This window comes from Pogona vitticeps, chromosome 7, assembly GCF_051106095.1.
Source record: "Pogona vitticeps strain Pit_001003342236 chromosome 7, PviZW2.1, whole genome shotgun sequence".
In the NCBI taxonomy this organism is placed as follows: domain Eukaryota; kingdom Metazoa; phylum Chordata; class Lepidosauria; order Squamata; family Agamidae; genus Pogona; species Pogona vitticeps.
Window position 1 is genome coordinate 18,297,347 of NC_135789.1, and position 16,481 is coordinate 18,313,827.

At 47.2% G+C, this 16,481-nt stretch overlaps 1 protein-coding gene across 4 annotated transcripts in view; it reads right to left on the reverse strand.

Annotated features, from left to right (window-relative positions):
- Positions 1-16,481, reverse strand: part of LOC110079284 (transducin-like enhancer protein 1) — a 35,103-nt gene that overhangs the window by 9,266 nt on the left and 9,356 nt on the right. For 3 of the 4 annotated variants that reach the window (XM_072978190.2, XM_072978191.2, XM_020794210.3), the window contains exons 6-12: positions 13,189-13,251; positions 11,827-11,901; positions 8,909-9,104; positions 3,584-3,600; positions 2,570-2,674; positions 2,087-2,131; positions 1,211-1,369 (exon numbers count right to left, since the gene is read on the reverse strand). In XM_072978190.2, coding sequence (XP_072834291.2) covers positions 1,211-1,369; positions 2,087-2,131; positions 2,570-2,674; positions 3,584-3,600; positions 8,909-9,104; positions 11,827-11,901; positions 13,189-13,251 — 660 coding nt within the window. The remainder of the gene's footprint in view (positions 1-1,210; positions 1,370-2,086; positions 2,132-2,569; positions 2,675-3,583; positions 3,601-8,908; positions 9,105-11,826; positions 11,902-13,188; positions 13,252-16,481) is intronic. The other variant, XM_072978192.2, reaches the window with a different exon arrangement.

A 16,481-nucleotide genomic window follows, 5' to 3' on the forward strand; every position in this document is an offset into this window, starting at 1 on the left:
ATAATTTCGCACGATGAACGAGCCCGTTCAATTCGTCCTAAATTCATTTTTAAAAATCCCTTCCATTTTTAAAGGTGAAAAAAAGAGACGAGCTTGCCAACGAAAACATTTATGTCGCTTAAAATAAAACCGACCGTTTCACTTCAATGTCACAGGGCCACCCTCGGTTGGGAAATGAGGGGGAAAACCCCTGTTTTGAGTGTTGGAGGTGATCTCAGATCGTAAGAACAGGTTGCGTGAACACCAAGGAGCAAATTAAGCCGTACCCCAGGGTTGAGTCCCGAGATAAGACGCTGAGCCAAGACTTTGCCTGCCCTCTTTTGACCCCTTCAAAGGTGGGAACGCTTCCTTCCTTCCTTCCTCCACAGCCTTCTAAAACCAAAAGGCTCTGGCACGTCTGGATGCTAGTTCTTCCTCCAGACCTCCCCTCCCCTTCGTTTTGAGGCCATAGCTTTGCTCATCGGTGGGAGAACTGGAAGGAGGGGGAAAGAAGCCAGAAAAGCCACACTCCCCCAAGAGAGCCATTTGAGGGTTTCCTCTTTCCCACCCTGGCGTGCTAAGCCGTCAAGCCCCTCCCTGCGTTTCCTCTTCCTCAACTGCCCGACGCAGGGACCATAACGGAAACCTCCAGTCCGTTATGTCATTGTGGACACGGTTTGGCGGCGAAACCCAGCGGCAGAGGGAGACCGCCAGCGAGCATTCCGTGGCTGCCAGCCACGGGCTCAGCTCAACCAAAGGGAGGGGACGGAGGCTTTTCATTGGCCGCTTCCACCACCAATGAACTGTGGACTCCTTCCACCATGGGTGGCCCACTATCCTTTCATCATCCACACAGATCAAAGGGGAGCCCGACAGATCTCACCTCTGCTGGTCTTTAACGATCAGAAGCATGGACGGGGTATCCGTTAGCCATTTTTAGAAACCAAATTAGGGCCATGATTTCATTGTTAATCAACTTTTCCCCAGGCATGTTTGCCACACACTGTGGGAAAGTTTCAAAGTTTGGAGAAACTGAGAATCATCTCTCTCCACCTCCCCAAAAAATGGTATCCCGTGTCCAACTGTGCCTTCTAACTAGAGTAGACCCATTAATCCATGGAGCTTACCCGTGGTTTGATTCACCGTTCAGCAGGTTTACTCTAGTTGGGAGGCGCAAGTGGATCGAGGCCACCCCACATTCGACCCAGTTATGCACATCGCTGTTCCCTACCGTGGCCATTTCCTTTGTAGTCCGGGGAGGGGAGGCGCTACTGGAGGATGCCATGGACGTGGGGCTGAGCGGGGCCGTCTCTTTCCTCGGGAGGGGGGCTTTGTCCACCCCATTCTCCCGTGATGAGAAGGAGTGGATGCTATGGGGTGAAGCGGGGTCCTGGAAAGGGGAGAATCAAGAGACCCGGAGGCACCGATCAGCAAAGCAGCCTGTGAAAAACAACGGGTCGGAAATACGGCGTGGCTGGCAATTCATTTCTTTCTAGCCAAAAGGCACTGGACTTCGAAAACAGCCTTTTGATCAATATTAACATCTCAAGCCCCCCTTTTCAAACCGGTGACTGTGTGGCCTCCAAAATATCATTAGCTCAGCTCTTGTAAAGGTCGTGGCTTCCTTTATTGTGTCAATGCATCTCGCATTAGGTCTCCCTCTTTTCCTGCTGTCTCCCATTTTTCCCAGCATTCCTGCATTTTCAAACAATTTCTCCCCCAAGTCTTGATTATGTTCCTCCAGAGGGTGACGACTCCAATTGTTCTGAATTCACCAGGCGGAGGTGCAAGGAAGTTACATGGTGGTAACTGGACGACAGTAACTCCAGTACATTTTGCACCTGTAACATTTCCAGTTACTTTTGCGTTAAGGGGATGCGGCTTCATTTAAAGGTGGAGGAAAAATTAACCACACAGGCTGCCCACATGGCAGGGCATGTAAGGTCAGCGGTCACTCTCGTTAGCCTTTCTCATCGGTGGGGATTCGAACTCACATTCCCTGGGCTCTTCAGGCAAGGGAGCTAGGGAGCAGTTTGAGCCTTCCCGAAACCAAGCCCTCTCTCACTCCTGCGTCTGCTTACAAGGTGCAAAAAACATGGAGACTTACCTCATCGACCACAAGGTTATCCTCGCTCTTGTCCCCATCGCTGCCCTGAAAATATATCAAAACACAGAAGGTGGAATTGCAGCCTCGCCCATTCCCTTCTTCCTTTTTTAATAAGCCTCCTCCAACACACCTCAGTTCTTCCCAACAGTCACCCAGTAGCCACCCAGCAGCGGAAGACTCTCTGGCCATATTTGTGCCTTTAGATTTTTCTTTTCCTCTTCCCTCCCCGCTCACTTTCCTTTTGTGCCATACACTTTTCTATTCCAAATTGGGAAGGAGTCCCTTATCTTTTTATTCTGAGATGTGAGCTGCTCTCAAGAGTCTTTCCAGGTACAGCAGGGCATGTCATTTTTAGATAGATACATAGATGAGAAAATGTATCGGTGTATTTCTCAGCCTTGCTTCTTAAAGGACATGAAAACGTGCCAATCAGACTGTTTAAAAGAGCCCCTTGTTTTAAGACACCCAGAATTAAGGACTTACGTAGTCGGTGCCATATTCTTTCTCCTCTGTTTTCCTCTTTTTGCTGCTGTTCAAGTACTCCGAAATGGCACGCATTCTTTCCCCGTTTGATAGCGCTAAGGAACTCTGGTCAAGAGATCACAAGATGCTGGATGTGAGACAAGAGGGTGCGGTTGCTGCAGAAAAGGCTAAGACGATTTTAGCTGGCCCTGAATGAAGCCACTAGTCACCGTTTCAAACCAGAAACGGTAACAGCTCCGTTTCATTTCCCGGTAAGGAAACCTCATTTGCAATGCAAAATTTGGGTTGCCAACTTTCTCCCCCTTTAAACGCTCCTTAACACCCGAAGGGCAAGCATATTAGAACGTGGCTTTCTCTATGTTGTGGAAAGCTATAAACACAGCATTTGGCCTGTTCTAACAAGGCAGAAGTTAATTTCAGCGTGCCGTGTCCATTGTTCCAAACAATTTAAATGGATTTGCCAACATGTTCCCTTCCGGGTGAGCCGATATTTTTGGTGAGGGATAGAAGCTTGACGGAAGGAAACTGCAAAATTCACCACTTTTCAAGGCTCTCTTTTTGAGCTGTCCTTCATCCCCACCAGTCCCAAAAAACCCATCCAAAGAATACTGAAGTTTAAAAGGGAAAATATGCCCCCCCCCGCTCTCCAGCAGACAAAGTTGACCATATTCGCACCGCAAGGCGGTTCCCGATTCTGAGTTGAGTTCCCTTCGCCACAGTTTACTCCTCATACCAACCCCGTGATAGACATATATATATATATATATATATATATATATATATATATATATATATATATATATATATATATATATATATATATATATATATATATATATATATATATAAAAACCAAATTTCATTTCCAACCAACCCTCTTTGGAAGATCCAAAGCGTTCTCTCTCAGGAGAAGAGGAGGAGGGAGAGAAAAAGAAAAGAGAATTTATTTGAGAAAGGGAGCAAGGAGGATGGGAATGAAAGGAAGCAAGCAAGCGGGGGGGGGACACAACTTACGGGGCCTGGGTCTCTCTCTGTCGTCATGGCAACGCCGATCAGCCACCGTCAGGGATGGGGGAAAAAACCGAGAGCACAAATTTAGCATCAAACACAGAGGCCTGCGTTCCTCCCCTCTCCTCTTCCCACCACACACACACACACAGGTGCAAACTCATCCCCGGCACCGTTCTGGCAAACAGATGGGCTGGATCCGGAGGGTTTGTGATGCTGGCGTCAAGGCAACGGCGCCAAATCACCATGATGAACAGGCGCTAGGATGGCGGTTGCCCCCTCTCACCATGCGCCGGAGTTTGTGTGCGGCCATCATGGTGATCCCACCGCAGCGACAGACGCCGCTGCGTGGAGGCCAGTTTCGCTAATCAGGATTTATTAGTATTAATATTTTAATGACTGTTTTTAATGTAGGATATAATTATAATATTGCTGATTTTTAACGGTTTTAAAGTTTTCAAAGTTTTAATATTGTTGTACGCTGCTCAGAGACCACTGGTAATGAGGCGGCTAAAAAAAATCTTGCAAATAAATAAATAAATAAACAAACAAAAAAATAATCTGGCCCTGGTTTGCCCATTTTTGTAACTTCTCCATATTTTAATGTAGTTAAAAAACGGGCATGCCCTTTCCTAGGTGAAACCACCGCCCTATACCTCTACATATCAGGTCACTGAGACTTTAGACATAACTAGTGGCAAGTCAGCTTGCCTGCTTCAGATAATTACTTCTAAAGGGGTAATTACTTATTAAAGGGGGGGGGGGAAGTAGTTACAATGCCTAGGTGTAACAAGACATTTTCTAGCTGCTTTGAATGGGTTTGTTTTAACAGTCACTTCAAAGTTTTCGGGATGGAATTTGGGGGTGCATTTTTCATGTTTTCATGGCATGCTCTTCTCCGTCTGGGGGCAAGGGACCTGTTTCTTTCGCTTTGGGATTTTGAGAAGACTTTTGAGGAGGTTCTCTGGAAGTTGAGTCCCAGCAACTGGACTTCTTTCGTTTGAAAGGTTTCGCTACTCCTCCGAGTTGCTTCTTCAGTCTGAGGAGAGTTGGTAGGAGACGCCCCCCCCCCCCAATATCTCCTCCACGTTGGTTTCACTTCCCTTTGGTGCCTTAGATCACTGGTTCTTAACCTTGGGTTACTCAGGAGTTTTGGACTGCAACTCCCAGAAGCCTTCACCACCAGCTGTCCTGACTGGGGTTTCTGGGAGTTGCAGTTCAAAAGCATCCGAGTAACAAAGGTTAAGAACCACTGCCTTAGATGGACAAAGAACTGGGGGTGAGAGATAATTCTACCCCTGCAGTCCTTTTCCACCCATTGACATGGGTCATTAACGGGTCATTAACAGTGGTCTTTCTGGAGGGTGTGGCCCTGATCTTTCTGGGGATGGATGAAAGGGCAGAAGGATCAATGGGAGATACTGTAGGTTGTCTCAAAGGCCTCCACCACTGTTGAGTGAGAGATTTTTTTATATGCACATGTATGGCCTCTCCAACTCTTCTCTCAAACCACCTTTGGGAAGTAGTCTCAAAATTGGCCACCAGGGGGAGCTTCCCTCTAGTCTTGAAGAAGGAATATCAAAATTAGCCACTAGGAGGAACTTCCCTGTAATTTACAAGAAGCAATATCAGAATTGGTCACTAGGAGGAACTTCCCTGTAATTTACAAGAAGCAATATCAGAATTGGCTACCAGGAGGAACTTCCGTGTAATTTACAAGAAGCAGTATCAAAATTGGCCAATAGGAGGAACTTCCGTGTAATTTACAAGAAGCAGTATCAGAATTGGCCAATAGGAGGAACTTCCATGTAATTTACAAGAAGCAATATCAGAATTGGCCAATAGGAGGAACTTCCGTGTAATTTACAAGCAGCAGTATCAGAATTGGCTACCAGGAGGAACTTCCATGTAATTTACAAGAAGCAGTATCAAAATTGGCCAATAGGAGGAACTTCCGTGTAATTTACAAGAAGCAATATCAGAATTGGCTACCAGGAGGAACTTCCGTGTAATTTACAAGAAGCAGTATCAAAATTGGCCAATAGGAGGAACTTCCCTGTAATTTACAAGAAGCAATATCAGAATTGGCTACCAGGAGGAACTTCCGTGTAATTTACAAGAAGCAGTATCAAAACTGGCCAATAGGAGGAACTTCCGTGTAATTTACAAGAAGCAGTATCAGAATTGGCCAATAGGAGGAACTTCCCTGTAATTTACAAGAAGCAATATCAAAATTGGCCAATAGGAGGAACTTCCATGTAATTTACAAGAAGCAGTATCAAAATTGGCCAATAGGAGGAACTTCCATGTAATTTACAAGAAGCAGTATCAAAACTGGCCAATAGGAGGAACTTCCATGTAATTTACAAGAAGCAGTATCAAAATTGGCCAATAGGAGGAACTTCCATGTAATTTACAAGAAGCAGTATCAGAATTGGCCAATAGGAGGAGCTTCCTTGCAATTTACAAAAAACAATATCAGAATTGGGCACTAGAAGGAGCTTCCTTGTAATTTACAAGAAGCAACAACAGAATTGGCCACTAGGAGGAACTTCCTTGCAATTTACAAGAAGCAGTATCAAAACTGGCCAATAGGAGGAACTTCCATGTAATTTACAAGAAGCAATATCAAAATTGGCCAATAGGAGGAACTTCCGTGTAATTTACAAGAAGCAGTATCAGAATTGGCCAATAGGAGGAACTTCCCTGTAATTTACAAGAAGCAATATCAAAATTGGCCAATAGGAGGAACTTCTGTGTAATTTACAAGAAGCAGTATCAAAATTGGCCAATAGGAGGAACTTCCGTGTAATTTACAAGAAGCAGTATCAGAATTGGCCAATAGGAGGAACTTCCATGTAATTTACAAGAAGCAGTATCAAAATTGGCCAATAGGAGGAACTTCCATGTAATTTACAAGAAGCAGTATCAGAATTGGCCAATAGGAGGAGCTTCCTTGCAATTTACAAAAAACAATATCAGAATTGGGCACTAGAAGGAGCTTCCTTGTAATTTACAAGAAGCAACAACAGAATTGGCCAATAGGAGGAACTTCCATGTAATTTACAAGAAGCAATATCAAAACTGGCCAATAGGAGGAACTTCCATGTAATTTACAAGAAGCAATATCAAAATTGGCCAATAGGAGGAACTTCCGTGTAATTTACAAGAAGCAGTATCAGAATTGGCCAATAGGAGGAACTTCCCTGTAATTTACAAGAAGCAATATCAAAATTGGCCAATAGGAGGAACTTCCCTGTAATTTACAAGAAGCAGTATCAAAATTGGCCAATAGGAGGAACTTCCATGTAATTTACAAGAAGCAGTATCAAAATTGGCCAATAGGAGGAACTTCCATGTAATTTACAAGAAGCAGTATCAAAACTGGCCAATAGGAGGAACTTCCATGTAATTTACAAGAAGCAGTATCAGAATTGGCCAATAGGAGGAGCTTCCTTGCAATTTACAAAAAACAATATCAGAATTGGGCACTAGAAGGAGCTTCCTTGTAATTTACAAGAAGCAACAACAGAATTGGCCACTAGGAGGAGCTTCGTGGTATTTTGCTGCTATGCTGTTAGCGGTAAAGCTGTATCTTAAGGTGCAACATGACAAATTAAAAAGGAGCAATGGTAATAATGACAATTCCCTATCTGTGTCATAGTAATAACCTAACGAAGCAAGTCCATTCCAAAAACAACACTGCAAGCTCTGGAGTCACCTATGGTGAGTGGCCTTTCTGTCCAGGCAATTAGCCCAGAAAGCATTAACAAAAGCAGTTTCTCTCAACTGATACAGGACGCAGAGAAGCCGATCCTAATTACGCTTCCTTGGAGTCAAGCTCCACCTGTTTCAATGGCATTTATTCCTAAGTAAGTGAGCCTAAGAGAGCAGTTTGAACTGATAAGATACGGGCAGCTGCTTCACCACCGCATGCCTACACAGAATATTTTCTGTCATTTGTTTCCCAAGACTTCCCATTTGCTTCATCAAGGGTGTCCCCAAATTTTAAGGACACAACACTAGTTTCCAAGCAATTAAATTTATCGCTCTGCACTAAACAACGATGGAAAGGCATCCTAACTTTAAAAGGATCCTCTCCTTTTCTTCTTGGAAGAAAGGGGTTGTAGGGGGAGAGAGAACCTATTAATCAGGGTTTTCTGTTCTCATATGGCCAACATTCGAACACTGTCCCATTGGTGGTTGGGTAAAGTCAGCGGAACTTGCTGTGGCTAATTCCAGCTAATCGGTGAGATGATGGCTATTATATTTATATATTATATTTATTATTTATTATTATATTTATTATTCTTAATTTATTTAAAATATTTCTCTCCTGCCTTTCTCTTTAAAAAAGGACCCAAGGTGACTTAGATCATTTATATTATATTATATTATATTATATTATATTATATTATATTATATTACATTATCACCTTGTCAATTAGCCCCAATTAGCGCGGGACATTATGCCAGCTTTATGTGAATTTGGGCTGGTTTTCACATTTTTATTTCTAGAGTCTCAGCACCAAAGAAACTCCATATATGACGGACCACTTTTATACCACAGGGTTCTAGAGCCGTCAACCATCTCCCTTTGCCTGCAAAAACCTGACAGGTCTCTTTAAAAAACAAGTTAATTTTGGGGGTAGGTCACTCCCTCTCTCTTTTTAAAAGCACCAAGCGGCTAAATTAAAGGGCATTTCATGCCTTCTTAGCATGAGAAAGGCAGTATATAAATGAGATAAAATAAATGGTCAACAGATATTTTCGTTCAAGGGGTTCTCAGACCACAAAACAGGTGGCTGGTTGTCTTGAGAGTCTATGGGAGGGAAAACTGTGATTTTATAAGCTGTTCTGGTCTAAGTGGGGTTTTTTTTGTCCCTATTGGTTCTTTTAAAACTTGGGAAGGAAATCTCCAGAGAACAGATACATGAATGCATTTCAAAGGCGGCGGTGGGGGGGGAGGGGGGAAATACGCCCGAAAAGAGATGCGGTATGAAAAGGCCGGACGGAAAAGGCAGACGGGAGTGTGCGCTCAACGCTCACAGTGCCAGACGGGGCCCTCTGGCTGAAGCCGCTGTTCAGCCGGCAAACCCAGCTCCTCCTGAAGGCATTGGGGACTACAATTCCCACCAGGCAGGAGCAAGCAGCTGTGCTGGGCTGTGCAGGGCTCATGGGAGTCGTAGTCCAAGGAACCGGGCAGGGACCGTAGGTCATCCATCTGAGCTCTCAGTCAACGGGTTTGGGGACCGGACCCTGGGTTCGAGAACTCTCCTCTTTTTAAATTAGCAAAGACCAACACCCCCCACCCCCTGATGTCGCTTGTACCTCTGAGATCGGCGTCCAGGACTCCTCGGTCGTCTTTGGCAACCAGCGGAGACTGGGCGCCCAGCACACCGGATAAGGCCAGCAGCCCCGAAGCCCCACTGAGGGTGGCAAGGCTGGCCGACTGGAGGCTGGAGGCGTGCGGGGTTAGCGGGATGGGTGGCGCATGATGAGAGAGGTGCTGCGCCTGCAGCTGATGCTGGTGGAAGACAGGATTTTGGTGAGGGGGAGAAAGCATCAGAAAGGGGCATGCACAGAAGATCTCGAACTCAGCCCTTTAAGCCAGGAGAGCTGGGTTCGAAAGTTCATTCTCTTCACCTCCGTTTCGGGAAGGACCTGAAACCTGCAGTGGCACCCGCTCTGACCTCACCCACCCACTTGAAGCGGGAGTCACTGGCATGGAGAAGGTTGCAGGTTCAAATCCCGACACCTCCGGGATTAGAGAAGGAACTTGCCCGGAGAGCATCGGTCGATCCCCGCAGCCAATTTCGATCCGCCTAAACCGACAATGACATTTCCTTGGGTGCCAGGAAAGCTGCAATATATCAGCTTGAGGACTAGCACATTGGAAAATTAAAACTACTGTAGATGGTTTTAATGTTTATGGAAAGGATGGCAACTCTGGAGCGCACGGCAGCGTCAGTTCCCAGACTGTGGCAGGATTGGATCCAATGGGAAGGGGAACAGGAATCTGGAGCCCTGGAGCCTCTGGTGTTTCCACTCACATCCACCACCCACGCGTTGGGGGGGGGGGCTTGCATCTCGACTCCTCCCTTTCCTACCCCATACCAGTGCTCCCAGCACTCAGGCCCGGATGGCGCAGGCAGTCTGCACAACAGGGTGCGGGAGGCCTGTGGGAGCATCAGCAACCCACAAACTCCCATTTTCCAACAGAGGGGACTTCGCTCCGGGTTTCAGCCTGAACATGACAAGAGCCCTTCAAAGCAGAGTCAGTGCCCTCCCAGCAAGAGAAGCTTGACAGAGAGTCCAAGCCAGTGAAGGATAAGACTTATCGATGCACTTGTGCACACGTATGTGTGTGTGTCTTTTTGTCCCTCTCCACCCCAAAATTCTTCCATTTTGCTCGTTCTTACTGCAAATCCCCTTTTCTTTCATTGTCTGTTTTCTTGCTTGCTTTTTTTTTTTTTTTAAAGTACACGGAATTTTGACAGAGCCATGAAACTGGGTCAGGTTTCTCTCCCTTGCCTTTTAAATTAAATATCACCGGTTCGTGTTGCAAACACACACACACACAAGTACATCTATGTGGAGCTTTTCCAGAAGTCAGCCAGCTGCAAACTGGTGGCTTCCCTCACTGGTTAACCCACATTGCGGTCTGCAGGCTTCCAGATCTAGGCTTTGCCAGCTGTCCCTGCGCGCGCGCACACACACAGTTTTCACTCCCTCGCTTCTCACAGCTTCCCACTCAGGGACATACCCTTTTAACACTTCCAGGTCCCTCCCTCCCCCCCCTGAGCTTGGCCTAATCCGGTCTTCCCTGAACTCATTCCATTGAGTGGAAGCAGGAGCTAAGATTGTGGCTCACGGCTCAGAGTCAAGAAGCAGCTAACTGACCTCTGTTCCTTTTCTCTGCGGGGCGTCACGGGTGGATGGCTATCTTCCTCATTTGTAAAGCTGGGATTGTGCCCAACCCTCAACACACTGCCTCTCTTTTCCCCTTACAAAGATCGTCTGGAATCCTATTGCTTGAACTTACACCACGGAAGGCAGACAATGTCACCAGTGGCATTTCCCCCTGCCCCCACCCCCGGAAATTAAACAATTCCAACTTCTTTTCCCAAACTGGCCATTTTTGGAAATTTTCACCCCATCCCAAGGTTTCTGCAGGTTTTCAGGGATGAACTGGATCATCTGGGAGCTTCAGGGGAGAAGTTAGAAATGTGTGACTTTTGGAAAAGCCACAGCTGCTGACATCATCAGCCTTATGCAGTGTAAGTGAAAGCGACAGGATTTCAGCCAGCTAGCCGGGATTTTGCATGGACGTTAAGAGGAACTGCATTAAGTCACCCAGCTAATTGATGGGGTGCCCAGAAAATGACAGGTGGAAAATATCTGGAAAATGATCTGGAAGGGTGACTGTACATGTTACCAGCAGGCCTCTGACAGAGTAATTTCTCTTGCCCCCGTGTCAGTTCTGCATTCTGGTAATCACATTGCAGAAATAAATTTCCTGCAGAAAGCAAGCACTATGCCTAGCCTAGCCTCTGGCTCCCCCTTGTGGCAGTTCTGGTAACTTCATCGTTAAAAAATATATTTTGGGATTTTTCTTTTACTATTTTCAGATCGTGGATAAGACAATCAGCGGATCCTGATCTGTGGATAAAGGGGATACTAACTGTGCAAAGCCAAAACTGAAAGCCTTCCAGCGCTTGGGGGGGGGGGGGAAAGGAAGCCAAGTGGGAAAGCGTTCGTTTAAGACTGCACATTTTCTACAGCCGGGGAACAGCAAATCCCGGGGGAGGGGGGTGGATGGGTGGGAAGCAGCAAACCCAGTGAAGGAAGCTCAGAACGGAGTAGCTGACAAAGGAACCCCTGACTGGCTGGCACTGGAATGGAATCACTCGGTGCCACAGTGGTACGGTCGCCTACTTCTATCTAAAAAGTTTGCGTAATTTTCAGGTATTATCTGATCCTGCTCTGTCCTAATAAGAGGAAGATTAGCCTGAGCTTTGAGCGCCTCCCTTTCCAATGACCCATCAGTGCAACACAGGAAAAAAATGCGCTAAAAGTCAACTCACGCCTCCCCCCTTGGGTTTACGAAAGCTACCTCAAGCCTCATACCGTCTCTGGAGGGAAAGAAAGGGGGATTTCGCCCCTTCCCATTCAAGAAAAAGAACTACTGTATGGGGTTTGGGGGGGGGCTACCGAGAGGAATGGGAACACGTCACGGGAACACGTACCCCGATAGCCACGTTCAGTTCAGCCATAGTCACCTGCTTGGCTCGCTCCACTGCCTGGACCACTTGCTGTTGATGCTGGGCAGAGAGACAGAGAAGCAGACAGATCCACCAGCATTCACATCATCATCATCATCATCATCATAGAATCCTACCATGTTCCCCCGAAAATAAGACGGGGTCTTACATTAATTTTTGCTCCAAAAATGCATTAGGGCTTATTTGCAGGGGATGATTTATTTTACAGTCCTGTCCTCTTCTTCTGGTTGCTGCACAAGGGTGGAGGGCGGGGTTTCCACTTAACATGGGGCTTACTTTGGGGGTAGGGCTTCTATGACGAGCATCCCAGAAAATCATACTCGGGCTTATTTTCAGGTTAGGTCTTATTTTCAGGGAAACAGGGTAGAATGATGGAGTCGGAAGGGGCCTCTAAGGCCATCCAGTCCAACCCCCTGCTCAAGGCAGGAATCCAAATCAAGGCAGATCAGACAGAGGGCGATTGTCCAGGTTCCTCTTGAAGGCCTCCAGCGCTGGAGCGCTCCACCACCTCCTCCCATTGTTGTACTGCTCTAACACTTAAGAAGTTTTTCCTGATAGTCAGCCGACATCTGCCTTCCTGTCGCTTGAGCCCATGGTTGCACCTTGGGAGGATCAAGGACAGATCCTGCCCCTCTTCTGTAGGACAGCCAAGTCTTTGATAAGAGTTATCCTACCTCCCCCCCCCGCCCAGTCTTATTCTCTCAAGCCTCAACGTGCCAAGTTCTTTCTGCCTTTCCTCCTTCCATAGGGCTCCCGTTTCCAGCCCGCTGATCCTCCTCCTCCTTGCCCTCCTCTGAACTTGCTCCAGTTTGTCGGCATCCTTCTTGAAGTGCGGTGTCCAGAACTAGAACACAGGACTCAAGAGGAGGCCTAACCTGTGCCAACCAGAGGGGAAGTCCTGTCCCACGAGATTTGGAAACAATACTTCTAGAGAATCATCACTGGCCTTTTCTTGCACCCTCGATCTGAAGACGCCCAGAAGACAGGAAGGGCAAAGACCGGGGGTTGCCCTTCGCCCACCTCTGTGTTAAGAGCGACAAACCGTTGGTGCTTCCTGGCTTGAAAAAGAGAGGGAACGCCGTGCTTCTTATGGCCTGAAAACTAGGCTTCGGAAGCTTTAAAATCTGGTGGGTGATCAGGCTGGGCGTCTCGGGCCAGAGAACAGAATGGCGTCTCTGTCGCTGTCTGGCTGGCCCCCAGACATGAATTCCATTTCGGCTGATACGAAAAACGGGAACCTTCCGCCTCGTCTTGATTTTCCAAAATGTGGGAAGGGATATAAAAATGGGACAAGCCACGGATGAGGGCCAGATGGGAGACACTTACCTCTTGAGAAAGGAAGGGGATTAGCTGCGCACAGATGACATTGAGCCGCTTCGCAATCTCTGTCTGCGACAAAAAAAGAGACAAAAACACACACAGGAAAACGCTGAATTCACAGCAGGACCACGGTATTCACACAGCATCTGTTCCAAACCCTCTGTGGATACTGAAAACTGCGGATAATAGCCAACCCTATACATTGCACAGTCTCTGGCTCCATCTAGCAGCCAGTTCTGGTCATTAAATCATGGAAATCTGTATCTGAGGTTTTTCTTCCATTTAATATTTTTAATATTTTCAGGCCATAGATAAGTGCAAGCAAGTTCAAGTTCACTGTATTAGCAAAAAGCCGTCACAATTGTTTAAATTACAAATACAGTGGTGCCTCACTTAGCGAGGTTAATCCGTTCCGGAAAAACCCTCGCTAAGTGATTTCATCGCTATCCGGAAATGAAAAGCCCATAGGAACGTATTGAAATGGGTTTAATACGTTCCTATGGGCTTAAAACTTATCTTTAAGCGAAAAATCTCCATTGCAGCGGCCATTTTGGGTGCCTCGTAAGCGAGGCAAAACAGCAGTCACCATTTTGTTTTTGTGGAGGCCATTTTGGAACCAACGATCAGCTGGGAAAAATGGGGGCTTTGCAGTGATTGCGTCCCCGCGATCGTCGCAAAGCGATTTTTCCCCATAGGGGCCATCGCTAGGCGATCGCTCCAGTGATGGCCCCGAACCCCTCGCTATGCAGATTCGTCGTTAAACGGTGTGCTCGCTATGCGGGGCACCACTGTATGACCAAATAAAATCATGATAAAATCATGTCTGTGATAAGTGAATACTGATATCATATGGATATCGATGCCAAGGATACAGGGGTCGTATTGCACAATCAAACCTTTGAGTATGATGAGGAGGACTAGATTCTTGCTTGATATCTAGCAGCAAAGCAGCAGTCCTATCTTCTTATGGGTCTATTCCCAGCATTTACAGTGTCCTGCCTTTCCTAGTGAGGGGAGGGGACAGAATCTTTTTCTGCCAGAAAAGGAGGAGATATTTTACCCAGCTCGAAAGCGTGCAAGAAGAAACAACAGGGACTAATGGTTGGATTCAGCCCAAGAGAGCTTTTCATGTTTATCCTTTTCCACCAGCTCTCCTTTGTGACACCGAGCTCCTCGCCTCGCCTTGGTCATGTTCCTTCGCCGAAAGAAATGGACACAAGATCACAGAACCGCAGCCCTGTGAAAACCTGACATTTTTGCTGCATTTTTGCAGCCATCCCCGCATCACACATGGGTAGCGAACCAGGCAGCGTTCGTGCCTCGCTGGGGTTGGGCTGCATGACCTTAAGAGGTCCCTTCCAACTCTCCCTTTCCATGCATTTTTCCACCCCGGGGAAAACCCATGGAGCCACACGAGCGTGCGGGAACAGATGAGGGCCTTCCGGTTCGGCCAACCTTTTTTGGCCACCTTGGGGAAATCAAATCGCCAACCGGAGGTGCAGGATCACCCCGAAGGAAGGAGAGGAGGAAAATCTAAAGGCACAAGAGAAAGACGAAGGATGAAAAGGGGGGGGGAGGAAGCAATTGCCGGCAGGTACTTTCAGGGAAAGATTTAATTCTCTCCTGGGCCCTGCGGTAATGGATTCGTTTTCCTAATGCACTGATGGGCAGGTTGCTAAGAGGGGGGCAACCCGGCCTCCCATTCACTTGGACTCATTAATGTTCAATTTAGTGGCACTTTAACGCTCGCAGTATGAAAAATGATCAGCCCGCAGCGCAAGGCGCTCCCTGCCACCCCCAACCGCTCTGTTTTCTGGCTTCCCTCCCTATCTCTCCCCCCCCCACACACACACACACCGCCTTTCCTTTCATACAGGGAAAGAAAGAAGGGAGGGGGGGGGAAATAAGAAGCGAGCCACTAGCTTGGGTTTACTGTTCAAACCCACCCAAAAATAAGGCTTTATACTTGGGCCTGGGCCCATTGTTGTGGGCTCAAGGTGTGAGCTTTCCACCCCCACACACACCCAAAACCCCACAAGGAAGCCTTTGGGTTTCTGACACAATCCCCATCGTGGTCGAGAAGGCTCAGCCACTCCGCCCCCCCCCCAGCAGTTCAAACCTGGTCGGCACCAGAAAGCCACCACTGAAGACGGCGGAGGTTTTTAAAATGCCCTCCAGCACTGGACTGAGGTTCAGCCTCTTGTCGACACACTTTGTGATACTTAGGAGGCCGTCTATAATTCCCCCCCCCCAATTTGCAGCAAAATATAATTTTAGAACGGCAGCATGGAAAAGGCCTAAGGGTCATTGAGTCAAGGAAGTATCATGGGGGGCGGCTCCGTAGCCAGAGACCTCAACCCCTCAGCTCTCCATCATCGTCAGCAGAGCTGGAAGGGACCCCTAAAGATAATCCAGTCCATCCCCTCTCAAGGAGGCCCACGAGGGATTCAAACCCACGACCTCTGTAGATTATCACACACACACACACCAGATTTATTTATTTATTTATTTATTTATTTATTTAACTTATATGCCACCCACACTACCCGAAGGTCTCTGGGCGGCTTACAGCATTTAAAATACAATAAAAAGGCAAAATAAAAGGGCAAAATAATTAAAATGCAATTAAAAATATATACTCTAAAAATTGCCATGAGACCCACAGCTGATATTATTTCAATTAAAAGCCTTTTGGAACAGGAAGGTTTTGACCTGGCGCCGAAATGTCATCAGAGTCGGCGCCAGACAAATCTCAGTCGGGAGGGCATTCCATAGTCTGGGGGCAGCTGCCGAAAAGGCCCTTTCTCTACAAGCCATCCCTCTTACCTCCTTGAGGGATGGCTCTTTCAAAAGGGCCCCCTGGCTAGATCTTAACTGCCGGGTAGGTTCATATGGAAGGAGGCGGTCCTTCAGGTATCCAGGGCCCAAGCCGTTTAGGGCTTTATATGTCAAAACAAGCACTTTGAATTGGGCCCGGGCACCAACTGGTAGCCAATGTAACTTATACAGAATCGGCTTGATATGTTCCCTAGCGGCCCCACCACTCACCAGCCACACAACTAGATTCTGGACCAGCTGCAGTCGCCGGACCGTCTTCAAAGGCAGGCCCACGTAAAGCGCATTGCAATAATCTATGCGGGATGTTACCAGTGCGTGTGTAACTGTCATGAGACTCTGCTCGTCCAGGTAGGGCCGTAGCTGGTATACTTTCCGCAGCTGAAGGAAGGCGCCCCTGGCCACCGAGTCCACCTGGGCTTCCAATGTTAGACTGGGGTCCAGGAGCACCCCCAAGCTGCGGA